Source organism: Rhinatrema bivittatum, chromosome 2 (genome assembly GCF_901001135.1).
Source record: "Rhinatrema bivittatum chromosome 2, aRhiBiv1.1, whole genome shotgun sequence".
Classification (NCBI taxonomy): domain Eukaryota; kingdom Metazoa; phylum Chordata; class Amphibia; order Gymnophiona; family Rhinatrematidae; genus Rhinatrema; species Rhinatrema bivittatum.
In genome coordinates this window covers 505,459,173-505,486,390 of record NC_042616.1, presented here as the reverse complement: position 1 = coordinate 505,486,390, position 27,218 = coordinate 505,459,173, and the positions used below count along the sequence as shown (strand labels likewise).

At 43.9% G+C, this 27,218-nt stretch overlaps 1 protein-coding gene across 1 annotated transcript in view; it reads left to right on the top strand.

Moving 5' to 3' along the window:
• Positions 1 to 27,218, top strand: part of RANBP9 (RAN binding protein 9) — a 177,713-nt gene that overhangs the window by 118,605 nt on the left and 31,890 nt on the right. Inside the window, 3 exon segments of the mRNA XM_029590684.1 lie at positions 1,113 to 1,225; positions 16,068 to 16,176; positions 21,874 to 22,064. Of these exon segments, the coding sequence (XP_029446544.1) occupies positions 1,113 to 1,225; positions 16,068 to 16,176; positions 21,874 to 22,064 (413 nt within the window).

Sequence of the window (27,218 nt, the reverse complement as noted above, 5' to 3'; positions counted from 1 at the left end):
GTATGATAATTGCATATTTTGTAAACCATTATGATGGCTCTACCGAATAACGGTATATAAAACTCTACAAATAAATAAATTTAAAGAAAAGAAACAAATTTAAAAGAATTAACCCACAAATTTATGAGAGTAAATAACCATAATTGCAGCTGGAGGGAAAAGCGCATGGACTCTCCTAGAATAGAATAGAAAACCAAAGCGTACACTGGCAACTTTTGTGGCCTCCATATATTAAACCAGAAGTGTTGTGCTCAAGTCCTTGATATTAAGATAAAGTACAGTCCTCTTTAGAAAGAACATTGGTTTTATCAGCCTTGTTGCCATAGTATAAAACAGTTGTAGTAGTGAAAAATTCTTCTTTATTAGCCTGTCTGTATGAAATGTTAAATTTGTTTGTTAGCCTCCCTTCTGTTAGGGCCACTTTTTTTTATTCCCCTCTAACCTTGTAGGTAGCCAAAGTTCAAGTCTTTAGAGATGTACAACAAATACAAAAATGTTCAGCTGACCTATGACTGCTTACTTTAATGCTGCTAGCGATATTATATTCAGTATATAGCTGTAGGGCCAGCGTTTCCATTAGGCAAACTAGGCAGTCCCCTAGAGTACCTAAATTATGGGGGCAGCAAAATCCCACTGGTATGAGGCCTAGAAGGGAGCGCTGTCCTGGAGCTGCCGCCAGTAGGTAAATTGGGAATGAGAGGTGCATGAGTGAAGGTTCTCCTAGGATGCCAAATGCCTTGGCTACACAGGGCCGGTCCAAGAGTATCCTTGGCCTTCCTTCACTACTACTTAATTAGGTCTGACCTCCTTTCTGTAAGCCAGTCCTTGCAATGGCAATCCTTAGTAGGAGGTCAGAGCCCATGACTTCTCTCAGCACGTGCACTCTGAATACCAGCAGTAGGTATAGCCCATGTGCGATGGCTGGGATTCCCTTCCCCTTGGGGAGCTGTGAATTGAGGGACTACTTAAGCTCATCTGTTTTCAAGTCAAATGATTTTAACTGTCTTGAATATTGTAACCATTAACTTTTTTGCTGCTTTGCTTTTCTTTATAGTATGATAAGTGATTTTGGTGTCTTAAGAGCTTTTTTTCACATCTCTCTTGTTCTTTAGGATGGTGTCGTCTTATCTGGTGCATCATGGGTACTGTGCCACAGCAGAGGCTTTTGCTAGATCCACAGATCAGACTGTACAAGAAGAATTAGCTTCCATTAAAAACAGACAAAGTAAGCCTGGGATAGGGCATCAATTCTTAACTTTAATTATATGAATTCTGGTGTTAGAGACTGAAATATTGTCTTTTTTGGTAGATGTGATGAAATACATACAACCTTTAGAAACACAATTTAAATGTATTAGGAATGCCAGTATTGTTGAGGTACCTTAGTAGTTCACTGGCGCTCATTCTGTCGGGCTACGGTTGAACATATTGTATTGTGTATTGTGGCTTGTACAGTCCTTGGCTGTGAGATGTGGCCCATCCAAACACCCATCAGGATGAGGTAACCTGAAGAGGCATAGGGTTAATTTCTTAGCATTTGTATCCACTGCCAGTGGGTTATGCACCTCTATCAGCATATGGAGTCGGAGCAAAGCTGATGTCATGGTATATATATGACATGGCATCATTTTATATATATAAATCTCTATATCTCTCTCTATATATCTATATATCTATCTATCTATCTATCTATAATCTCCCTGCACTGACATCAACCTGCCAGTATTCTCAGTCTCCAGCAAATAATGGACATGCATCTCCCTACTGGAGTTTGCGTTTACATTTTTGTTGTAGAAGGAGAAAAGAAGTTTATTGCCCTGCTCTCCTGTGATGATACCTTATGGTCCCTCCCTCAGTCGAGTTTCTTGAGGTCATACCTTTGGATCTCTCACTCAGATATGTGCCTTGATCTGGTAGCTGATTTTTGCCAGCATGGACTTAGATGTAAAAAACAAACAAAACAAGTAGGTGCAGAAAGCCGAGCATGGTGGTGAAGGTTTATGCCTTCTTCCCCCACAACCGGAGACTAACTCTGTACTTAGCCAGGACAGGCTGAGCTTGGGTAAAGAGCAATTAAAAAAAAAAAAAGAGGTAAGGGGGATTTGATTTTAGGGATTCCTCTCGCCTCTGTGCTCAGTGTGCCGATCCGACGTCCGTTCCCGCCCTCCGGGGGAGCTTGAGGACTCAGGTAGCTTGTCAGGTTGAGCAGCCTTCTGGGCTAGGTCCAGCTCTCAGGCTTAGAATGGTTGCTGCATGGTAGGCCGCAGCAGCGTTCATGTGCTCTTCTCTGCACATAAGGCTGCCCTCTTCAGGTACATTGGTTGCTTATGCGCCTGGCTGTTCGTCTATTGTGCACCTAGCTCTACGCTTAGTTGGCGCATAGGGGCGCCTACCTGGGTGCTCAGTTGTGTGAGTAGGAGCGCCTAGGTGGGTGCACAGTGGTGTGCTTAAGGATGCCTAGGTAGGCACTCAAGTTGCATACGGAGTGAGCACCTACCTGGATGGTGTGCTAGGCAACTAATTTTTGAGCACCTATTTTTTCAAGCGCCTATTGCGAGCGCAGCTGGATGCACAGTTCTCAGATGCCTGTTGGAGCGTACTGACGACTCTATGGTGCCGATACCAAAGAAGCCTAAGCGCCTTACACTTTGTGCTGCTTGCCATATTTGGGCATCTCAGCCTGGTGTTCCTTCTAACTTGTATCAGCACAGTTTGAAGGCTCAGGGAGAATTGTCTCCATTGGATTTTGCTAAGCCTGGTCCTTCCCAGCATAATAAGGGAATGGAAGAAGAGCTGCCAGAGGTTTTGCCTCAGTTTGGGGCTTCCCTAGCTGGTTTGTCAGCGAGGGAAGGTAGTTCAGTGGACGCAGGACCAAGGGTTCATGCCAAAACCAGGGGCCGCTCTGCCTTTTCTTGGGTAGAAATTTTTCAAGGGCCTCAGTCATTTCCTTAGGTGCCGTCAAAGGCCTTGGCCAATCTTAACAGTTCAGATCACAGGTTGTGGATTCCCACATGCCTGGTGCTGCGGGTAAGCATTGGAGTACGTCTGGACCTGCTGAGGGTCATACCAGTGGGGACCCAGATGGCACGGATGATGAAGCCGATCCTTACTCTCTGGAGGATGGGGAAATTCCTCCGGGGCTGGAGCCATATAGAACTATGTTGCTTTTCTTTCATAGAGATGAGTTACTGGCTCTGAATTCCCAGACATTCGAAGGTGCTGGGGGTACCGGGGGCTGAATCCATGTCTGAGCCAAAGAAAGATCCCATTTTGATTTTTGTGTAAAGCCTAATGTATGTTCCCTATTATGGAGGCTGTTCAAGAATTATTGATTTTGAATGGTGTGCCTCGGAAGCTAATTTTAAAGGGGGACAAGCCTTGGAAGGGCTGTACCCCTTGTATCTGGCTGCAAAAGAGCAATTGTGCTTTCTGAAAGTCAATGTTCTTGTGTGTGCCATCACCAAGTGGATGACTATTACCATAGAAAGGAGAGCAACACTGAATGAGTCACAAGATAGGATTGAGGCCACCCTTAAGCAGGCCTTTGAATTGATGGCAATGAATTTGCAGATAGCTTCTTGTTGCTACCTGGTGGCTTGCTGTTCTTTACTTCTCCCTCAGGAAGTCAATGAGTCTGGTGTGAATTCCAGGGCAGTGATGGAACCGGTAGCTGCCTTTTTGGCAGATGCGGGCTGTGATTTGGTCTGCACTTCGTCCAGAGGGGGGGTGGCTTTGGTAATAGCAGCCAGGTGTCAGCTTTGGCTTAGGAATTGGTCGGCTGATACAATTTCAGAATCTAATCTTATGAAATTGCCTTTTAAAGGATCACTCTTGTTTGGCAGTGAGTTGGAAAAAAATGGCCAATAAGTGGGGTGAAGCCCAGGTTCCTTGGATACTAGAGGATTAGAAGCAGATGCTGTGCTCCATCACAAGATGGCGTTCCAAGGGTTTCAGACGCTTTCAACACTATGGAGAACCGGATTCTCAAGAGACTCTTATCTTTGAGTAGGTCTCAGTCCTTTCGTCCCAGGCAGCCCAGAAGAGGCTCGGGTAGTAGTATCCCTCGAGCCTCTCAATGAAGGTGTGCCGACCCACATCTGGGAACAGGAGATAGGGGGTCTTTTTTTTTTTTAATCAGAGAGATCATGTCAGACCAGTGAGTTCTGGAGGTGATAAGAGATGGTTACACTTTGGAGTTTCTCAGTGTCCTTCGGGACGTTTTCATGATTCTCCCTGCAATTCTCTCAGAAGAGACAAGCAATGGCTTGTACCTTGTCAAGGCTCCTCAGCCTGTGGGCTGTAGTTCCAGTGCCCATGTCACAAGAAAATATGGGCCGATATTCCATTTATTTCGTTCTGCCCAAGAAGGAAGGGCTCCTTTCGCCCCATCCTAGATCTCAAGGGAGTCAGCAGACATTTGTGGGTGACTTGTTTTTGCATGGAAACTTTATGCTCAGTGATAATGGCAGTACAGTCAGGGGAGTGTCTATCGTCTCTGGATTTGTTGGAGGCATATTTGCATATTCCCATCTATCTGGAACATCAATGGTTTCTGCGTTTCGCTGTTTTGGGGTGACATTATCAGTTTTGAGCGCTGCCTTTTGGGTTGGCCACCGCGCCCAGAACCTTTTTCAAGGTTAAGAACATAAGATCTGCCATACTGAGTCAGACCAAGGGTCAGTCAAGCCTAGTATCCTGTTTAAAACAGTGGCCAATCCAAGTCTCAAGTACCTGGCAATTATCCAAACATTAAATAAATCTCAAGCTACTATTGCTTATTAATTAATAGCAATTTATGGATTTTTCCTCTAGGAACCTATCCAAACCTTTTTTTAAACCCAGTTACACTAACTGACGTAACTTACATACTCTGGCAATAAATTCCAGAGCTTAACTCTGTGCTAAGTGAAAAAAGAATTTTCTTTGATTTGTTTTAAATGAGCTACTTGCTAACTTTGTTGGAGTGCCCCCTAGTCCTTCTATTAACTGAGAACTAGTCCTATTTGAGAGAGTAAATAACCAATTTACATTAACCTGTTCAAGTCCTTTCATGATTCTGTAGACCTCTATCATATCCCCCCTCCGTTATGTCTTCTCCAAACTGAACAGCCCTAACTTGTTTAGCCTTTCCTCATAGGGCAGCCGTTCCATGCCCCTTATTTTGGTTGCCCTTCTCTGCACTTTCTCCAGTGCAACTTATATCTTTTTTTTTTTTTTTTTTAAGATGAGGTGACCAGAATTGTACACAATATTCAAGATGCGGTCTCACCATGGAGGCAATACAGAGGCATTATGACGTCCATAGTTTTATTTGCCATTCCCTTCCTACTAATTCCTAACATTGTTTGCTTTTTTTGATTGCCACAGCACACTGAGCTGAAGATCTCTTTCCTGTGTGGTAACTCATAAGATAGAAAGTAACATTGTGTAACTACAGCAAGGGTTATTTTTCCCAATATGCATCACTTTGCATTTGTCCGTGTTAAATTTCATCTGCCATTTGGAAGACCAATCTTCCAGTCTCGCAAGATCCTCTTGCAATTATAACAATCTGTTTGAGATTTAACTACTTTGTATAATTTTGTGTCAGCTGCAGATTTGATTACTTCATTCGTACCCCTTTCCAGATCATTTATAAATATATTAAAAAGCACCGGTCCAAGTACAGATCCCTGAGGCACGCCACTGTTTACCTTTTTCCACTGTGAAAACAGACCATTTAATCCTACTCTTTTTCCTGTCTTTTAACCAGCTTACAATCCACAAAAGGACATTGCCTCTTATCCAATGACATTTTAGTTTTTTTTAGAAGCCTCTCATGTAGGACTTTGTTGAACGGCTTCTGAAAATCCAAATACACCACATCTATCTGTTCATCTTTGTCCACATATTTATTCACCCCTTCAAAAAACATAGGAGATTTGTGAGGCAAGACTTCCCTTGGGTAAATCCATGCTGGCTGCATCCTATTAAACCAGGTCTGTCTAAATGTTTTGTGATTTTAATTTTTATAACAGTTTCCCTGATTATTTCCCCCCCCCCGGCACTGAAGTCAGGCTCACCAGTCTATAGTTTCCTGGATCACCCCTGGAGCCCTTTTTAAATATCGGGGTTACATTGGCTATCTTCCAATCTTCAGGTACAACGGATGATTTTAATGATAACCTATTTCAATTAGTTTGTAACTTATGGTGGTGGTTGTGACAGTGTTGAGATAGGATGGCATTCTGGTTCACCTGTACTTAGAAGATTGACTGATTCATGCCAAGATTCTGGAAGAAAGCCTTCGGGTCTCACACAAGGTGATCTTGCTACAGGAACTAGGTTGGATGGTGAATTTGGCCAAGAGCAATAGACAGCCATCCCAGACACTGGAGTATCTCTGTGTTCAGTTTGACATTAAGCAAGGCAGGGTGTTCCTGCCGGAGGGCCGCATTCAGAAGCTGATGGTTTAACAGTTTGCCTCTATGGTCTCATCTTCAGTTACGACAGCATATCCTGCTCTGCGGATGCCTTGTACAACCTGGCTACTGCCATCAGTGAACAAAGTTATTCCGCCCTGCCAGGGCTGGTCCTTCAGATCAGGTCGGCTGGCATGTATGGTGGTCATGATTTCTTCACTGTCATGTGTTACTGGTTCCGGGGCCGGGAGGAGGGTGGCCGGGTTCAGGACGGTCGCATCCTGGATCTGTACTTCGGGGTTTTCGCAGAGCACCGCCTGGTATTTGACCAGCCTCGAGTTGGTCATCCACCTTGGTCCATGGGTCTCTAGGAGCCCGCGAATGCTGTGAGGTGTGGTTACTAGAAGAGTTTGGCTGAAGGTAAGCTTGTTAGCTTCTTGTATGAGCATGCAGGCAGCCGCTATGCTGAGGAAGCATCCTGGCCACCCTCTTGCCACGTTATCCATTCGTTTGGAGAGAGATGCCACTGGCCTTTGCCATGTGCCGAACTGCTGCGTCAGGACCCCCAGTGCCATGCCTCTTTTCTCGTCCAAGAAGAGGTGGAAGGGCCTCGTTACATCAGGCAGGCCCAAAGCTGGGGGTGTTGTGAGTGCCTGTTTCAGCTTCTCCAGGGCCACCAGCTCCGGCCTGTGCCACGGTAGGGTTTGTGATTCTCGTTCTGGCCCTTTTAATTTCTCGTATAGGGGTTTGGCTATGATGGCGAAGTTTGCGATCCATATCCGGCAATAGCCTGCAGCCCCCAGTAGTGCTCTTAGTTCTTTCTTGTTGGTTGGCGTGGGTTGGCCACAGATGGCCTGGATTCGGGACGTTCCCAGGCTTCATGTTCCTTCGTGGATGTAGAAGCCCAGGTACTCTACCCGGGTTTCGCAAATCTGGGCTTTCTTCTGGCTGGCCCGATACCCCTGCACAGAAGTTGCAAGAGAGAGATTGTCGCCGTCTCACATTCCTCATACGTTTCCCGTGGGATTAAAAGGTCGACATACTGAACAACTAGCCCCTGCCCGACCTGGTACTTCTTCAGGTCTCTGGCCAGTTGTTCTCCAAACAGGGTCGGTGAGTTCTTGAATCCTTGTGGAAGACGTGTCCAGGTCAGTTGGGCTTTGGTTCCCTCGTGCATGTTTTCCCACGTTAAGGCAAAGAATTTCTAGCAGTCCTCCGCCAAGGGGATGGAGAAGAAGGCATCCTTCAGATCGATTACACTGTAACACTTTGTTCTTGCTGGGATTTGGGCCATGATGGAATATGGGTTGGGGACCAGGGCTACCAGGTCCACGATCTGGCTATTGACCTTCCGAAGGTCCTGGACTGGCCTGTATTCTGTGGAACCTGGTTTCTTGACTGGCAACAGTGGTGTATTCCACTCAGATCTGGTTGCTTTCAGGATTCTCTGTTTCAGGAGCGTTTCCAGATGTGATTGCATGCTGCGTCTGGTGGCATATGGCACTGGGTATTGGGGCTGGTTGACTACTTGAGCACCTTGCTTTAGTTCGATCCAGACCGGAGGGGCATTCACGGCTAATCCTCCGGGATTTACTTCTGCCCATACTTCGGGTACCTTTGACATCAAATCCCGCCTCTGCCGATCATGAGGGGTGTCTTCTGGGTACTGGCTGGTCGAGGAAGTGATTATCAGAGGGGCATGCAATCTCCATTCCTCCCTGAGGGGACAGATGAGCGCCACTGGTTGGTCCCCGAAGGAGGCCTTCACTTCCCCTGTTGGTTGAAATCTGTGTGGCCTGCAGTTTACACAGCAGGTCCCGTCCAATAAGGGGAACCGGGCAGTCAGGGACATGGATAAACTGGTGAGATACCGTAGCCCCGCCTACTTGTATAGTTCGTTCTTTTAGCAAGGGGGCAGTGAGAACCTGACCTGAGGCACCCACTATGGAAACAGTCTCTTTCATCTGGGGGCTATCGGGGCAGTCATGACAGATCGCTGGGCCCCTGAGTCCAACAGGCCCCTGATTTGTTGTGTCCCCACGTGGATTTCCACCAGAGGGTCAGTGGGGACTCTTCCTTCCCTCCCTGATTCTTCTCCTTTGTTCTGGCTTCATGTCCCTGTTACAATGGCACAGGTGCAACTATTGACAAAAACAATACACCGGACAGTGTGGTCTTATCTACAGGTGCTCGAATTGATGGTGGCCATCCTAGAGGTGATTCTGTGAGCAAGGGCGCATATGCGCCCTCTTCCGGGCACTCTACTGGCTCATTAGAGTCCATAATCTCAAGACTATTCAAATTGGCTCCACCTACCGGTGGAAGTCAGCATACAACTGTAGTAGTGGTTGCAAATGGACCATCTGAGGAAGGGGGTGTCCCTACGATCACCGGACTGGATAGTACTCAAGATGGATGCGAGCCTCCAGGGTTGGAGGGGCTCACTGTCAGGAGTTGACAGCACAAGGGCACTGGAGTACAGAAGAGTCTCTCTGGAGCATCAATCGGCTGGAAGCCCAGTCTGTAAGATTGGCATGCTTACGATTCATTTACTGATTGCAGGGTTGAATGGTCTGGATAATGTCAGTGGTTTACATCAATCTCCAGGGAGGGACTAAGAACCAGCAAGTATTGCAGAAAATTGCCCATCTCTTGGAATCTGCAGAAGTACATCGTCAGGAGATCTCAGCCTCACATATTGCAGGAAAAGACAATGTAAGAGCAGACTTTCTTAACAGACAACCTATATCCAGGAGAATGGGAATTGTCAAACAAAGCATTCCAGGCTTCCCTTTTCTAGACCTACTGGCGACATCTCACAATGTGAAGGTTCCTCACTTCTTCAGTCGCAGGAGAGATCAAAAGTCCTTGGGCATTAATGCCCTCTTGCAGGAGTAGCTAGAGGGAAGCTCCTTTATGCCTTCCCCCATGGCTCTTGTTGAACCAAATGATTCGGAGGATTGAGAGTCACATGGGGTTGGTGCTTCTGGTGGCAACAGATTGGCACAGATTGGCCCAGTGTTACCATTCTCGATCAGCAGGGTCCCGGACTCTCTGCGTTTCCAGCGCGCAGCGGCATCACACTACGCGCCTCGGCCTGAGGTTCCGCCCCCTTTAAGCGTGTCACTCCCGAAAGTCCGGCAAATTGTGTGGGAGAACTTCAGTATTTAATGCCTCAACTTCACCTCAGCTACAGGCCTTCTTGTGCTAGTGCTCTGCTCGGATTCCATTGCCTCCTTGCCTGACTTGGTTTGCCTCTCCGTTTATTGTCTTGCCTTGCTACCTGCCTCGACCCGGACCGGACTTGGATTACTCTTGCCTTGCTACCTGCCTTGACCCGGACTGGTCTTGGATTACTCTTGCCTTGCTACCTGCCTCTACCTGGACCGGACTTGGCTTACTCTTACATAGAAACATAGAAATGACAGTAGAAAAAGACCAAATGGTCCATCCAGTCTGCCCAGCAAGTTTTGCACTTTTTGTTTTTCCTCATACTTATGTTACTCTTGGCTCTTAGTAACCTTTTGGTTCTATTTTCCTTCCACCCCCACCCTTCCACCCCTACCATTAATGAGAGATCAGTGTTGGAACTGCATCTAAGTGAAATATCTAGCCCAATTAGTTAGGGTAGCAACTGCCGCAATAAGCAAGCCACACCCACGCCCACCTGCCCACCCAGACTAAATAATTCAATCCTCCTTGGTTGTCTGTATATAGATCCACCTTTCTTCATTCCCCCTGCCGTTGAAGCAGAGAGCTATGCTGGATATGCTTGAAGTATCAGTCTTTCTCCCCTGCTGTTGAAGCAGAGAGCTGTGCTGGATATGCATTGAAAGTGAAGTATCAGGCTTATTTGGTTTGGGGTAGTAGCCGCCGTAACAAGCAAGCTACTCCCTGCTTTTTTGTGAATACAAATCCTTTTTTCCACATTTCCTCTTGCCGTTGAAGCTTAGAGCAATGTTGGAGTCACATTAACCGTGTGTGTTTATTGAATAAGGGTATTATCTCCAGGTAGTAACAGTCATTCCCGCGAGCCACCCACTCTTCATTCACGTCCTCTAGACTTTATGGATCCACAGTGTTTATCCCACGCCCCTTTGAAGTCCTTCACAGTTCTGGTCTTCACTTCCTCTGGAAGGGCATTCCAGGTATCCACCACCCTCTCCGTGAAGAAATACTTCCTGACATTGGTTCTGAGTCTTCCTCCCTGGAGCTTCAAATCGTGACCCCTGGTTCTGCTGATTTTTTTCCGATGGAAAAAGTTTGTCGTTGTCTTTGGATCATTAAAACCTTTCAAGTAGCTGAAAGTCTGTATCATATCACCTCTGCTCCTCCTTTCCTCCAGGGTGTACGTATTTAGATTCTTCAGTCTCTCCTCATAAGTCATTTGAAGACCATTCACCTTTTTGGTTTCCCTTCTCTGGACCGCCTCCATCTTGTCTCTGTCTCTTTGGAGATATGGTCTCCAGAACTGAACACAGTACTCCAGGTGAGGCCTCACCAAGGACCTGCACAAGGGGATAATCACTTCCCTTTTCTTACTCGTTATTCCTCTCTCTGTGCAGCCCAGCATTCTTCTGGCTTTAGCTATCGCCTTGTCACATTGTTTCGCTGACTTCAGATCGTTAGACACTATCACCCCAAGGTCTCTCTCCTGCTCTGGGCACATCAGCCTTTCTCCCCCAATCGAATACAGTTCATTCGGATTTCCACTCCCCATATGCATGACTCTGCACTTCTTGGCACTTTTATAATCAAGTTTTGTTAGTTTGTCTACAGTTGTATTTTGCAGAGAATACTGGCGGGCTAATGTCATTGCAGGGTTATATACATAACATTATGTCATCTTTGCTCTGTCTCCATTTGCTGGTAGAGGTGCATAAACCACTGGTCGTGGATCCACCTATCCTTATTAAAGAAAAGGGACTTATCAGGTAAGTAGTAACTTCTCCATACAGATGTTTAAGACAGAGAGGTCCATATTCAAAAACACATTCAACCACTTATCTAGCTAAATTATAGCTGTATTAGTAGCTATCCGGCCATAATTTAGCTAGATAAAGGGGCATTTCGGGAAGGCATTGTTATCTGATTAAACTAGCCGAATATCTGGTATATCCTTTTAGTTTAACCAGATAACTTCAGACCTTCTTCTGAGCAGGTCTAAAGTTATACGGCCTTGTGTGACTGGTCAACATGCTACTTAACTGGATATCCTTAAAGAAATCTGGCTAAGTAGTGCTGTCATTAAATGAAAATAAATTGTGCCAGTGGGCATTCCCCCCCCAATATCTTAATAAAGGCCCTGTCAGGCCGTACCCACCTCCCCCCCCCCAATATGTTAGTATCCTAAAGACCCCCATCCCTGTGTTTTTCTAACATCCAATCAGGCTGCCTCCTCTTCTCCCCCCCCCCCAAACAATGATTTAAAAGATTGCAACTCCCCCTTCTCGTGACCCTCCCGATACCTCGATACCTTATAGTTTTGTTTGCTGGGAGCAAGAAACCTTCCACCTCACTTCCAGTACCTCCATGCTGTTCTAAGAGAGTTGCACTGGAAGTATAAGCTTACATTAAGTTTACCCAGGGAGCGGGAGTCTCGGAAATGTTAATGTTTTGGGGGGTGAGGTGGGAACAGCCCGACAGGGCCTTATTAGATATTTTGGGGGAGGGAGGGGATGGCCCGCTGGCACAGGTATTTGTTTTTTGTTTTCATTTAATGACAGAGCTACTTAACTGTATGTGTTTAAAGATATCCATCTAAGTCGTACGTTATCCAGCCATACAAGCCATACTAAATCTACATATTTTCAAATAAAGCAGGTTAGGATTTTTGTTGTCCTGTTAAACGTAGCTGGATAACTTTGTTTATATATTCAGTGAGATGTTTATCCCACTTTAAAAAAAATGGGACATTTTAGGCTAACCTTAGCTGGATAACTTGTCCACTATTTGGCCTACTGAATATTGACCTCCATATAATTACTATAGAAATGGCCCATGCTCTGGGAATAGCATAGTTGGCAACTTGGATTGTTTGACTTTTTTTTTTTTTTTATTTCTTTTTGTTGTTTAAATTCCATCTTTTTTGGAATTATGTGCTGGTTCTTTTTTTTTTTTTTTTTAATCTTTATATTAGTTGATAGATTAATACAATCAAGCAGTAACATACAGAAAAGGGATTTGTCTCAAAAAGATTAAACATGAGCAACAGTAATGATAACTTTTCCAACAAGCTTCCGACTATCTGCCAGAAAAAACAAAAGAAAATAGCAAGACATGGAAGACAAAGAGCTAATAGCTTATGGCTTAGCAGATCTAATATTCTTTCCCACAACTAAGAAGGGGAAAAGAATACTGGCTCTAAGGGTCGAAATCAAAGGATAGATCATCTAAGTGATCACCGATGTGATGAGTTCTGTTAGTCTCAGGGATGATGAGTAGCACGTGGGAGCAACTGGAGGTGCAGGCAGTCTTTATTTGAAACATGTTGTGTCTGCTTGACTCTGCAAGAAACTGGCAGTAGTCCCACATCTAACCCACGGCATCAAGGAGGCGTGAATTGTACAGGGATTGGGCAGCATGCTACAGCCTTCCTCCCCATACCCTTCCACATGCACAGACACATTTAGTCTTTCTTTGAGGGCAGGCAGATGGCAGTCCTCGTGCATGGGGTGACATCAGATGGATCCCAGCCTGGAGCTTTGACTTGAAAGTTTCTAGACGCTTTGAGAATTCCCTACTGAGCTTATGCAGCTCTATCCACCTTCAGAGCTCCCAGGCAGAGCTCTTCAGTCTCATCTTTTCCACAGAGCCTATGAGTCGCGGTTCTTTTCTCTCACAGCTGCTGCATGAAACTATATGGAGCTGCAGGAGCTGTTTCTTGCAGACTCCCCCCCAAAATCTTCTAGGTAGGCTTTTGTTTTTGGTCAGTTTCATATGTTTCTTATTTTCTTAACTTTTTAGTTCTGTTGCCTGCATGGTGTAGTGATCCAGTGCAGTCTCATCGAGGTTTCTCCCCAGTCTTTGAATCATGATTTTGCCTGTGTCAGACCATCAAGATGCCTGCAGTTCAGTGCCCCTACATGGTTGGGCTAGGCCTCTTACCCCCAGGTCAGTTGGGAACTTGCCTGGGTAAATCCACGAGTCAGGTGGATTTCCCTGTTAGGCTTCTGCCTGAGAGGCAAGAGCTCTTAGAAGACTGTCTGCCCGATTTGCATAGACAGAGGTGTCAACATCAATTCCCCTGTATTCTGTACACCGGATTGGTGCCTGATGCAGGAGAGATGTTGGCTTTGAATTCCCTGGGGGAATTGCCCTAGTCTCAAAAGGCCTAAGTTAATGGCCTTGTTCCTTGAATAATATGGCCCCCCCTCCTGCCTGCCAGCTTCTCCTAGCAAGGCAGTGTTCGAGGAGGAGGAGAATGCTCGTATGAAGGCTTGCAAGGCTTCGCTGCGGGTGCAGCCTGCAGCCTAGCCCATGACTGAGATCAATTGTATAACGGTAGTTAATCTCCGATGGGAGTAGACTTATGTTCTCATTTTGACTAAACTGATTTGATTTATTGATTTCAAGCTGTCTTTTTGTATCTGCCTACAGATGTTCAGCAGTTAGCGGGTTATACGTTTGCTAGGGGCCCGCTTTTTGGCTGCGGCGCCCGGGCTCGCATTAGCCTTAATGCGGTGCTGCTCTAGAATGAGAGGTCATGAGGTCAGGGTGAAAAGTTCAGGAGTAATATTAGGAAATATTTTTTTACAGAGAGGGTGGTGGATGGGTGGAACAGTCTCCCAGTGGAGGTGATGGAGGCAAAAGAACAGTATCTGAATTCAAGAAAGCATGGGATAAATACAAGGGATCTCTAAGGAAGTGATGCTAAACTAATTGGATGGATGGGCAGACTGGATGGGCCATATGGTCTTTCTGCTGTTATGTTTCTATATGAGGTGGGGGAGAGAGTTAAACATGTAGAAAAATGGGGGGGGTTTATGAACTGGAGGTTGCTGGGTCTAAATGATCTGAAAGCCCAAAGGAGTAGGAAGAAACTGTTGGGTTTAAAAAAAAAAATGTGCAGTGCCTTGTAATTGCTAGGTACCCAAATCAACTTTCAAAACTCTGACTTTCCTGCCAGCTTTTGTTTTATACTTTGTATCATCAAAAGACTTGTAACCTGGAGTTTGAACTTTCTTCCTAGCTCTTCTAGATCTCCTGGTTCACCATCTTTAAACAACTGAGCCAAGCAACCTGCCAAAAGGCAAAGTCGTTAAAGTACTTTGACCCCCACCCCCCCCACGCTCTGATTTACACCTTAGTGCTCCACTGCGATTTGATTGTATTTCTCCCCCCAACCTAATTAGATTTATTTTATTTATTTATTTAACATTTTTCTATACCAACCTTCATGGTTAAATACCATATCAGGTCGGTTTACATCGAACAGGGGTAAATAACTAAGGTAAAGGAAAACAAAGTTACATTAAACGAGGACCGTGAACTTGGAAGCTTAGGTAGCTGGAAGAAAAAGATTAAGTTAAGTTAGAGGGAGACATAACAAATTCCAGACTAGAGTTAGTCCAGACTAGAGTTAGTCCAGACTAGAGTTAGTCCAGACTAGAGTTAGTCCACATGTTAGAGTCGGTATCCATGCCGTCCAGGTAATCAGAGGAGGGGAGGTTCCATAGTTCGTGAGTAGATACCGCCTAATGTGTGTCCCCAGGGTTCTGGGAAGGCTTGGCGGAACAGCCACGTTTTGAGTTTTTTTCTTAAAAGTTAGCAGGCAAGGTTCCAGCCTGAGTTCTGCAGGGAGGTTGTTCCAGATAGCTGGGCCTGCCTGTCGAAAATGCTCGGTCCCTAGATGCGATGAGTCACGTGGCTTTGGTTGGCGGGGCTTGTAGCGTTCCTTTGGATATTTCTCTCATTGGTCTGTTAGATGTATGGAGTTTTAAACGGAATTTCAAGGTCGAGATAAAGGAGATTGTGGATGGATTTGTGTATTAATGTTAAACTTGACTCTTTTCTCCCAGTTTAGCTGTTCCCTCCTCCCCCTCACCTCACTGTAGACGTCCTGTTGGACCTTCAGACTAATAGTTTGCTTACAGTCTCTTGTGCTTTTTATTTACTAGATTTTTGAAAGTTGGTCTTGTCTTGTACTAGACCCCTATCCCAGCCAAAGGCAATAATATGCAGGGTACTAGACTGCGATTTTCTCTTCTATATGACCGTTGTTTTTCTTAGCCTGATGGAGCCTCCTCCTTAATCTTGCTAGCATGGATCCTTGTCTCCACTGTTTGTTTGGGTTTTTGTTTTTTTTTGGAGAGTGGGTGGGAGGGGGTGCTTTGGCATAGTAAAGGTGGAGAGGAGGCTGGTGGGAGGGAAAAGCAGGGGCTCCAGCAGACTCATTTTTGCTGTCACTCTTTCCTTAACTTGTAAGCCACAAATGCTGCTTGAGACCACATGCTGGCCACTCGCAGGTATAGAGGGACCTGGAATTGGCCACTGTATTATGAATGCACGCAGGCTTCAACAAAATTGAAGTAAAAATTGTCCTCACCCAGAAGCAGGGTCTCCCCAAAAAATCCAGCCAATTATCATGTGAATAGCTTATGTATGGAATTAAGTGTGCACTGGAAAGTTTCATGCTGGTCTTGCTTTTTATGCCTTTGTTCACAGGAATCCAGAAGTTGGTGTTAGCAGGACGGATGGGAGAAGCTATTGAAACCACACAAAACTTATATCCAAGTTTACTGGACAGAAATCCTAATCTTTTCTTCACATTAAAGTGAGTTTATTTCCTTCCTTCCTTCAGAGCTGCAGCTCACTAAAGAATTGCTTGTGACTTATAGTATATCTGTTCCCAGCTTAGTTCTGAGCCTCAGCCAAGAGGTTGGTTATTGCAGCCTGGGGGGAAACTTTGTATGGTGCCACAATGAGGGTGCACAGAAAAGGAGGAACTTGCAGGGGGGTGATGAGTGCGTTTGCATGGGATTACTGATGCTTAATGAGTAGCCTCTGTCTGCTCTTTTCTCTTGTCCCAGAACTTCTTTCCTCTGGATAGGTTAAAGGGGCACTTACAGGGTTGATAAGTAGGAATTTGAAAATCTCTGGGGAATAAAATCAAATTATTTGTTATTTGTTGGCCTCTCATTCAGTTATTGCTCAGAAGGAAGGGAGAAACATCCCAATAGTGAGTTATTGGACCAGGCTGCAGTTTATTGAAAGGCTATTTAATATGCAGGCTAAAACAGATGCACACATTGTCTTTGTGCAGAAGGCTGACTGGATTTAGAGGTCATCAAGATCTGTAGGAGAATGCTTTCCCTGCATCCTGATCCTGACAACCATCCTTCAGAGATCTGCACTTTAAAGCATTAGTGCTAGCGAAAATGGGCCCCAAACTCTGCCCTTGTCCAAGTCTGGGGAGAACTAAAATAAGCAAGTTGGCTGATTTTCAGACTGTGTGTAGATGTAACTTGTGGTTTTCCTGACAACCTGACCCGATTGAGAGCCCCGAGGACCAGCTCTGGGGAAACTTAACTGGTAGTGAAAGCAATCAAAATCATTGTTCTTTCTCTTTTACTAATTTGTATTGTATTCGTGATATTTTAAATGGTTAAAGCTTTTGAAAACTCATGCAGGAATCAGAGTAAATGGTGCAGACATAATAACATAGTAAATGACAGCAGATATAGACTAAATGATCCATTCACTCTGCCCAGAAAGTTGCTTATAGTAGTAACTGCACTCCTTGTAGGTTGTAATCTAAAGTTAACATAGGTTTACCCCCATTTCCTCAATTTTCCCCCTCTAGCATCTAGTGACTTGCAGTGTTTAACTCATTCCCTCTTTAAGTCCATCACAATTCTCATCTTCATCACCTCTTCTGGGAGGGCTTTCGATGCATCTACCACCATCTCTGTGAAGGAATATTTTCCTGACATTGGTTCTGAGTCATCCTTAGTCCTATAGTTTCATTTCCAATGGAAAAGGTTAGATACATAAACATCAACACCTTTTAGGTCTCTGAAGGTCTAAATTTAGATCCTTCAGCCTCTCTTCATAAATCTTCCAATACAGATAACATACCATTTTGGTCACCCTTCTCTGGAATGCTTCCATCCTGTCTTTATCCTTTTAAGATACAGGCTCCAGAACTGAACACAGTACTCTCCAGGTGAAGCCTCACCAAAGATCTGTTCAAAGGCAATATCCCTTCCTCTTTCCTGTTGGTTATTCCTCTGACTGTGCAGCCCAGCATCCCTCTGGCTTTAGCCACCATCTGTCGTGTTACTTTGTTGCCTTCAAATCACCAGACCACTATCACCTCATGTCCCTCTATTAGTGCATATTTAGTCTTTCACCCCCACCATCGCATATAGTTCCTTTGGTTTACTGCACCCCTGTATGTACTTTTTGGCATTAAATTCCAGCAACCAAATCTTTGACCATTCTTCGAGCTTTCTTAAAACGCCCTTTCATCTCTCTGCTCCCTCAGGTATGTCCACTGTGTTGCAGATTTTAGTTTCATCTGCAAAAAGGTAAACTTTTCCTTCTAACCTCTCTGAAATATTGCTTATGAAGTTATTGAATAGAAATCTCCACTTAGTGTTCTCTCTTCAGAGTAGTTCCATTTATCATTGCGTGCTGTCTCCTGCCAGTCAACCAATTTGTAATCCATTCCACCATCTTGGCTACCACACCTAGGCTTCTCAATTTTTATTTTTGAGCCTTCTATGCAGACCATATCAAAAGCTTTACTGAAATCTAAGCAGATCATAGAGTACTCTTCTGTTATCTAATTTTCTAGTCACCCAATCAAAAATCAATCAATTTCGTTTGACAGGGCCTTCCTCTGGTGAAATCATGTTGCCTCGGATCCAGAAACCCACTAGATTGTAGGTAGTTCACTGTCCTTTCCTCCAGGAGAGTCCCTTTATTTTCCCACCACCAAAGTATGGCTAACCGGCCTGTAATTTCCAGTCGTCTCTCTGCTACCCACCTTTTGTGAAGAAGGATCACCACTGCTCTTCCCCAGTCTTGCAGCATCCCATTTCCAGGGATCTATTGAACAAGTCTTTCAGCGGTCCTGTCAGCACATATCCCTGGGATATAGCTTATGTGGCCCCGTGGTCTTGTCTACTTTCAGTTTTCCTAGTTATTCTCATACATTATCTTCTGTAAATGGGGTTGCATCTATCCCACTCCCATCCATGTGAACCATCAAGGATTCTACTCTAGGATCTTCTCTAGTGATCACTGAACTGAAAAATGTGTTTAATATTTCTGCTATTTCTTCATTTTTCTTCACACATTGCTCTATCTCCTTTCAATTTTATATCATCACTTTTGACCTTCCTCCAATTATATCTGAAAAATGTTTCATCACCTCGCTTTGCCTCTTTGGCAATCCTTTCTTCCACTTGACCCTTGCTTTCCTTGTCTCCCTTAGCTTTGCCAGGTTCATATTTTTGGGATCCTTTGTAAGTACTTAATGCTGTTCTTTTTGCCTTTAGATTTCAGCCACCTCCTTTGAGAACCAGATTGGTTTATTTTTTCTTTTGTTTTAATTTTTTTACATAAAGATTTGTTGCCTTTGTAATAGCCCCTTTTAATTTGGCCCACTGTTGTTCCACTTCACTCATCTTCTCCCAGTCTTCTAGCTCCTCCTCGAGATTTGCTCCTATTTTATCAAAGTCTGTATTTTTGGAATCTAAAACTTGGATTTTCATGTGACTTCTCTGCATCGAACCATACTGTTTGAGCACTAGTGCTCAGGTGAGCACCTACCTGGACATTAGAGACATTATCCCCATTTTGAATACTAGGTCAAGTATTGCCTCCTTCGTGGGTTCCATCACTATTTGTTTGAGCAAAGCATTTGAAGGGCATCCACTATCTCTGTTCTTCTCGCAGATTCTGCAGTAGAGATACTCCAAGCCACATTTGGCAGATAAAAATATCCAAAGAGCAACACATTTTCCTTCTTTCCCACCTTTTGGATGTCTTTGACCAGATCTCAGTTTTTCTGTATGAGTTTGGAGGTGTGTAAAACACTTCACTGTAAATGGAAGCACTATCTTTTTTTTTTTTTTGACAGCCCATAGCGCTTCTTCCATACCCCTCACCTCTTGCATTTTAGTTGCTTGGGATATTGATTTTGATAGAGAGCAGCTACCACCTTTTTTTCTGTCCTCTCTATCCTTCCTTAAACAATTATAGTCTGGTATGGCTATATCTCAATCATGAGATTCACTGAACTATGTCTCTTTAATAGCAAAAATGATCAAGTCCACCATCACCATTAGGGCCTGCAAATCTGGGATTTTATTGCCCAGACTACAAGCATTTGTTCTCATAGCTTTCCAACTCTTTTCCTTTGGCGTGCGCTCTTCCTAATTACCTTTCTTGCTCTTTTGCTTAAGTGTGGAATATTAACCTGATTGATTTTATTTTCTCCTCCTCCCATTTTCTGTATTTCTTGGGGAAGACATTCCACTTTCATTGGCCAACCTCTGCCAAGCCCATCTTCTAGTTTAAATGCCTAATAATGTATGACCTGAATATCTTACTTGGTATCCTCTTTCGTGCCACGGACAAATGTAGGCCATCCTTACCATATAGCATTTTACTGCTCCATACAGATCCCCAGCCTGCAATGTATCCAAAACCACTTTATTTCTACCATATTTTGAGCAATGTATTCAAATTAACTGTACAGCTTAGTCTTTCCTTTCCCTTTTCATAAACAGGCAATAGTCTTTGCCATGTGTCTAATCATCCCTAGATTTTGGAAATCTAGGATACCATTTTTAGCAAACTCATTTGTCCCCAGATAGGTGATAACATTAATATTAGAGTCCCTACTTTCTTCTATAATTGCAGTGACTACCTGGTTAGCATTTTTACTAGCTGAGAATCCTGGAAGGCATTTAAATATGGTGTCTGCTTCAAAATTAGTTCCCAAATTAGTTCCTCTGACAGTCTCCCAGCTGAAGATTTCTTCTATGACATTTGGATAATATTAAAGGGCTTCTGTGTACATTGGGTGACACCTTCCCTTTCAGATACCACTTACTTTTCTGTTGCTGGGGCTTCATTTTCCAGTTCAGAAAAGGCATTATGTAAAAATGTCATCAGGGAAGAGTGAATATCTCTTCATCACAGGCCTTATTCTTCCAGAGTCCACTGTAATCCATTTATTCCTGGGTTTCTGAATCCTCTGTGAGAGTGAGGGTGGTATCCTGGATGTTGCACAGTTGGGGAAATTGGGTGTGTCTGGGTCACAGGTTTTGTTGTACCAGAATCTACTGTAATCTGGGTTTCTGAATCCTCCTGTGAATTGGGGAGATATTCTGGATGCTGCAAGGTAGGGGATGTGTGGGTTTATTTTTTTGTTTTGTTTTGGGTTGGGTTTTTTTTAACCTAGACAATTCCTCTTTCAGATGAGTTGGCTCCTTTTTTCATTGCAGACAGCTGAAGACAATTTGGACAACCTTTAAGTCTCCATAAGCACCACAATTGTTAGACTGAATAAAATACTAAGTGTCAGTGAGGATGACTTGTGCTGTTATCTTAACTAACATAGTTAAGTACCAATCTAACAACTTCTAAGTCCTTGGAAGAGCCATTTAAGAAGAAAACAGCTTGTGGATGGGGAAGGGGCAGAGTGGGAGGGAATAAACAACTCTTGTAGTTACAATCCCATTTTTATCGCCCTTTAAAAACACAGGAGTTTAAAATGAAGGCTAGCAAATGATTCTGAAGTTCTAAACAGGGAAAAATAAGCTTTTCAAAAACACAAGCAATACTGATTATTAGGAATAATCTATCAGCAAGAAAAAGCAAACAATATTTTGACAAAATTAAAATTGAATGCCAGATAGCTGTATAGGTCTTAGTTACATGTGCTCCCTCTCAGAACCACTTGTACCTTTTTTATTCTAAAACTGTATGAATCTAAAGTGAATTAAGAAAAAGCAGTGCCAGGAAGGAGACCAAAAGAGGAGGATACATATTGTATTTGTAAATTTTATAATTATCCTTTATTATCAAGTTTAAAAACCAAAAAAAATCTTTGTGCGGTATTAGGTGTATATGTTTGCTATACGTTTCACTGGTGGTAGCAAAATTATTGAAACTTTGTGACTCAGATTGCAGCTCATTTGCATTCAGTGAGTGTCCATTTATTTATTATATGAAAATCCATTTTGTGTGGGGTTAAAGCAATGTATATATTTGTACACGTACAAAGGACTGGCAGAGTATGTTCCCCCAGTCTCTCTCCTTTCCATTGGCAGCCAAGGTGAATTTCTTGCAAACTGTTTAGAAAAGTATAAATACTTCAAAGGTTTTTTTCCACAAATGGTTGTGAAAATGTATAGGTGACTCAGCTGCTCAGATGGAAGCAGCATTTGTGTGTCAAGTAAAGACAGAAGCTGGTGTGTGATGCTCTCCATCCTGATGTCTTTTAATCCCACAGAGTGCGTCAGTTTATCGAGATGGTGAACGGCACGGATAGTGAAGTGCGCTGCCTGGGAGGCCGAAGCCCAAAGTCACAGGACAGTTATCCAGGTAGCCCACGACCCTTCGCTGGTGCTGGCATGAGTCCCAGCCATGGAATAAATATCCACAGCCTAGCTGCTGGCAAAGGAAGTGCTGTACATGGCCCTGGTAAGGCTGAACTGCAAAGAAGCTTACATTGTCACAAGTGATCGCTTCCAGGCTCTCACATTAATTTGTAAGGGTGTTTTTCCTCTTCAGATCTTCCTAAGTGATTTTGCATTTAGACCAGCAAAATTATATTTTACTAAAATGCCGTGGTTTTCATTAGCTTGCAGCTTTGTGATATGGGGGTTAGTGTTCATTAGGTTAGAGAAGGTGAAAGCAGCAGTGCAAGAGGTCTTTACCCTATGGAGTCCTCACTTGCACTAGAAGAAAAAACAAAAGGGTTTCCAGGGTAATTACGGAAAGGGGAAGGTCACATTTTTCTTATTTTCTGTGCATGTTCTGCACCAGCAAAAGCCAGTTATTGTAAGTTGTTTTTCTTTTATGTTTGGTTTTCTTTTTAGATTGCTAACTCTTAACTACCTATTTGTAATTAAAATTTTATTAGAAAACTCTTGTAAAGATAACAGTGAAAGCTTCACTTTAAATAAAGAAGGCACCAAGATGTCTAACAAATATAGACACCTAACAACATTATCAAATAAAAAATAAACCCACCCCCTCCTTTCTCTTCCACTCTCCTTCCCATCACCCTTTCCAATAGAGAAAACATTCAGATAAGGCACAGTATCCAGGAAGCAAGACATTATGGCAGCATGTGTTTACTATGCAACCAAAGCTGGAATGGGCTTCAAATTTTATCAGATTGCTGCTGGGTATCATCCTTGCATATGCAATAAGCTTCCCCAAAGAGTAGACTCTCATTAAGGGTGAACAAATTGCTGTCTGTGGAGGCTGAGAAGTCTTCCTCTGTCATAATGCTAGTTTATTAAAAGGCTGCTATAATTATCTATAGAATCAATGTTTGCGTAGCCATATAAACATCTGGTATAGGTAAATTTAACCAAAAAAATTGAGGGTTTCTTTCGAAGGTAACTCCTATTATTTTGGTGATCAGATCATGCACGAAATCACTGTGAACCTGAAAGATGAAGTAGGCCAGATTGACAAACTAAAGAGTATCAAATCACCTGGACCAGTTGGTATGCACCCCAGGGTTTTGAAGGAACTCAAAAATGAAATTTCAGATCTATTAGTTAAAATCTATAACCAATCATTAAAACCATCCAGTGTACCTGAAGATTGGAAGATGGCCAATGTAACCCCTATATTTAAAAAGGGATCCAGGGGTGATCCGGGAAACTATAGACTGAGCCTGACGTCAGTGCCGGAATTAATCGCGGAAACTGTTATAAAGAATAAACTTATAAAACGTTTAGATAAACATGGTTTGATCGGACACAGCCAACATGGATTTACCCAAGAGAAATCTTGCCTCACAAAACGCCTATATTTTTTGAAGGGGTGAATAAACATTTGGACAAAGGTGAACCGGTAGATGTAGTGTATTTGGATTTTCAGAAGGTGTTTGACAAAGTCCCACATGAGAGGCTTCTAAGAAAACTAAAAAGTCATGGGACAGGGGGCAATTTCCTTTTGTGGATTGCAAACTGATTAAAAGACAGGAAACAGAGAGTAGGATTAAATGGTCAGTTTTCACAGTGGAAAAAGGTAAACAGTGGAGTGCCTCAGAGATCTGTACTTAGACCGGTGCTTTTTAATATATTTATAAATGATCTGGAAAGGGGTACAACGAATGAGGTGATCAAATTTGCGGGTGACACAAAATTATACAGAGTAGTTAAATCTCAAGCGGATTGTGATGAATTGCAGGAGGACCTTGCAAGACTGGAAGACTGGGCTTCCAGATGGTAGATGAAATTTAATGTGGACAAGTGCAAAGTGATGCATATAGGAAAAAATAACCCTTGCTATAGTTACACAATGTTAGTTTCCATCTTAAGAGTTACCACGCAGGAAAGAGATCTAGGCATCATAGTGGATAATATAGGGTGTTTCAAAATGATGGACCCAATTTCAAAGCAGTATATTTCAAAATCGGGTCCATCTTTTTGAAACACCCTGTACATTGAAATCTTCAGCTCAGTGTGCTGTGGCAAGCCAAAAAGCAAGCAATGTTAGGAATTATTAGGAAGGGAATGGCAAATAAAACCAGAGGTTGTCATAATGCTTCTATATCGCTCTATGGTGGGACCGCACTTTGAATACCATGTGCAGTTCTGATCACTGCATCTCAAAAAGGATATAACTGTGCTGGAGAAAGTGCAGAGAAGGGCGACTAAAATAAGGGGCATAGAATGGCTGCCCTGTGAGGAAAGGCTAAAGAAGTTTGGGCTGTTCAATTTGGAGAAGGCAACTGAGGGGGGATATGATAGAAGTCTCAAAATCATGAAAAGACTTGAACATGTTAATGTAAATTGGTTATTTACTCTCTCAGATGATAGAAGGACCAGGGGGTACTCCATGAAGTTAGCAAGTAGCTCATTTAAAACAAATAAAAGAAAATTTTTTTTTCACTCAGCACATAGTTAAGCTCTGGAATTCATTGCCAGAGGATGTGGTTACGGCATTTAGCGTAACTGGGTTTAAAAAAGGTTGGATAAATTCCTAGAGGAAAAATCCATAAACTGCTATTAATTAATAAACAATAGTAGCTTGTGATTTATTTAATGTTTGGGTACTTGCCAGGTATTTGTGCCTTGGATTGGCAACTTTTTGGAAACAGGATGCTGGGCTTGATGGACCCTTGGACTGACCCAGTATGGCATATCTTATATTCTTATGTTCATTTCAGTTACTGATGGAGAAGGATGGCAGCTACAAATGCTTGAGATCCTCCAGTTTGAGGAGCCTCCTAAGGAGACCATTGTGGTCCCGGTACATGAGATCCTTAAGGAGTTTCTTCCAAGGATATGGGAATACCCCCTCACAGTGCCTCTCATTAACAAGAAGTCTGCCGGATTCGATAAGTGTCGGCTTCTTCATCAGTCGGTGGTGGTCTAATGCGCTCTCAAGAGAGCCAAGCATTCTCAGACCCATTCCTTTGTGCCCCAGGGAAGGACCACAGAGCAATGGACACTATTGGGAGGAAAGTGTTTCAGGGGCCATGCTCATTGCCCGCATTGCTTCCTATCAGCTCTATATGAGTCAGTACTTGCGGGACATCTGGAAGGAGGTGGCTGAGCAGCTGCCTCAACTGGAACAGGACACTCTCATGTTGCTGGTACATAAGGGCCTGGAGTGTGGGAAACACAAAGTTCGAGCAACCTACGATTTTTCGAAATGGCATCGAGGATCTCTGCAACCTAAATCTGCGCCTGCAGAATGGGCATGGCTGTGGGCCTTGGATCTCCGACTGGAGGTACAGGAACAACTTACAGATGTGCTGTATACTGGGGAAAGTATCTTCAGAGAGAGAGTGAGGCATGCGATGGCACTGCTCTGGGAGCACCATGAACAACAACTCTCCATCAGCACTCCGACCCATCCTTCTCTTCTAGGAGGCCTGCAAGAACGAACAGAGGAAGTCTTTCTTTCACCAGAAGAAGTAATATCCTCCGCTCCCCCTTCCGTCAACACCATCAGGACTCCTGCAGCCATACCAGATAGCAGAGAGCTCCCAAGCCACAACTGGCAACCCAGTCAACTCCAGGGATGGGGTTTTGACTGGGTCCTAGGGGAGCATAGGCCAGTCGCCCATAACCAGGACGTTGGGGGCAGGCTGCTGCTCTTCGCAAACTAGTAGTCCTGTATAACCTCAGACTAGTGGGTTCTTTCCATCGTCCATCAAGGGTGATGAAAGTTCTTTTTAAGCCGCTGCGCACCTGTGATCTGAGATTCCTGACCTGGAAGGTCATATTTTTGGTGGCAGTGAACGAACTCCAGATCTTAATGAATTATCCACCTTACACTAAGTTTTATCATGACAGGATGGTCTTGTCTATGCACCCTAAGTTCCTGCCTAAGGAGGTAATGGACTTCCAGCTTAACCAGTCCATCGTCCTGCCAACATTCTTTCCCAGGCCTCCTTGCACCAAGGTGAACGAGCACAGGACAGTTTGGACTGCAAGCAGGTCTTGGTCTTCTATCTGGAGCGTACAGAAACCCATAGATAGTCCACCCAATTTTTTATTTCTTTTGATAGGAATAGGTTGGGTGTTACAATTGCCAAACAGACACTATCCAGTTGGCTAGCAGATTGCATCTCCTTCTGTTATGCCCAGGCGGGACTGCATCTTGAGGGTCATGTCAAGGCTCATTCTGTCAGCCATGGCAGCATCGGTGGCCCACTTGTGAGCAATTCCCATGGAGGAGATCTGCAAGGTTGCTCCATGCATTCACATCTCACTATTGTCTAGATAGGGATGGCCGATGTGACAGTCGATTCGGCCAGTCTGTCCTTCAGAATCTGTTTGAGATATAGAGCCTATCTCTCCCCTCCTAGGGCCTGTTTGTGGTGGTTGTGCCTGTTGGTACCTGGTGGGGTGTCTGTTGGGCCCCTTTTGTGTTGGGGAGCAGCTTGTAGCTAGGGATTTATCCATGTTTGAGGATTTCAATCCTGCTTGTCCTCTGAGAAAACTGTTACTTACCTGTAACCTGGAAGTCCACTTGCGAAACTTGCCCACCACCCCACAGAGTTGGGTTTCTCCTAATTTTTCATTTACTGTATTTTTCGCTCCATAAGACGCACCTGACCATAAGATGCACCTAGGATTCAGGGGGAGGGAAATGGTGTCCTAAACCGGCTCTGTTCTGGGCATCTATGCATCTTATGGAGCAAATTAGGGGTGTGCATACAATTTTTTTTTTATTTTTTTTTTTGGTCCCCATTTCGTTTTCGGGTCTGGGGAGGGCCATTTTGGTCCACTCCCCCGGATCAGAAAACCTTTATCTTTCTCTTTGGGGGGAAAAAAAAATAAAAAACCTATCCCAACCCTTTAAATTTAATTAAATACAACCCCACAGCCTCCTGAGCCCCCCTAAGACTTGCCAAAAGTCCCTGGTGGTCCAGCAGGGGTCCAGGAGCAGTCTCCTGCTCTTGGGCCGTCGTTTGCCAGTAATCAAAATGGCGCCGTGGCCCTTTGCCCTTACTATGTTACAGGGGCTACCGGTGCCATTGGTCGGCCCCTGCTGGACCACCAGGGACTTTTGGCAAGTTTTGGGGGGGTCAGAAGGGTGGGAGGTTGTAGTTAATTATTATAATTATTATTTTTTTATATTCGCTCCATAAGATGCACA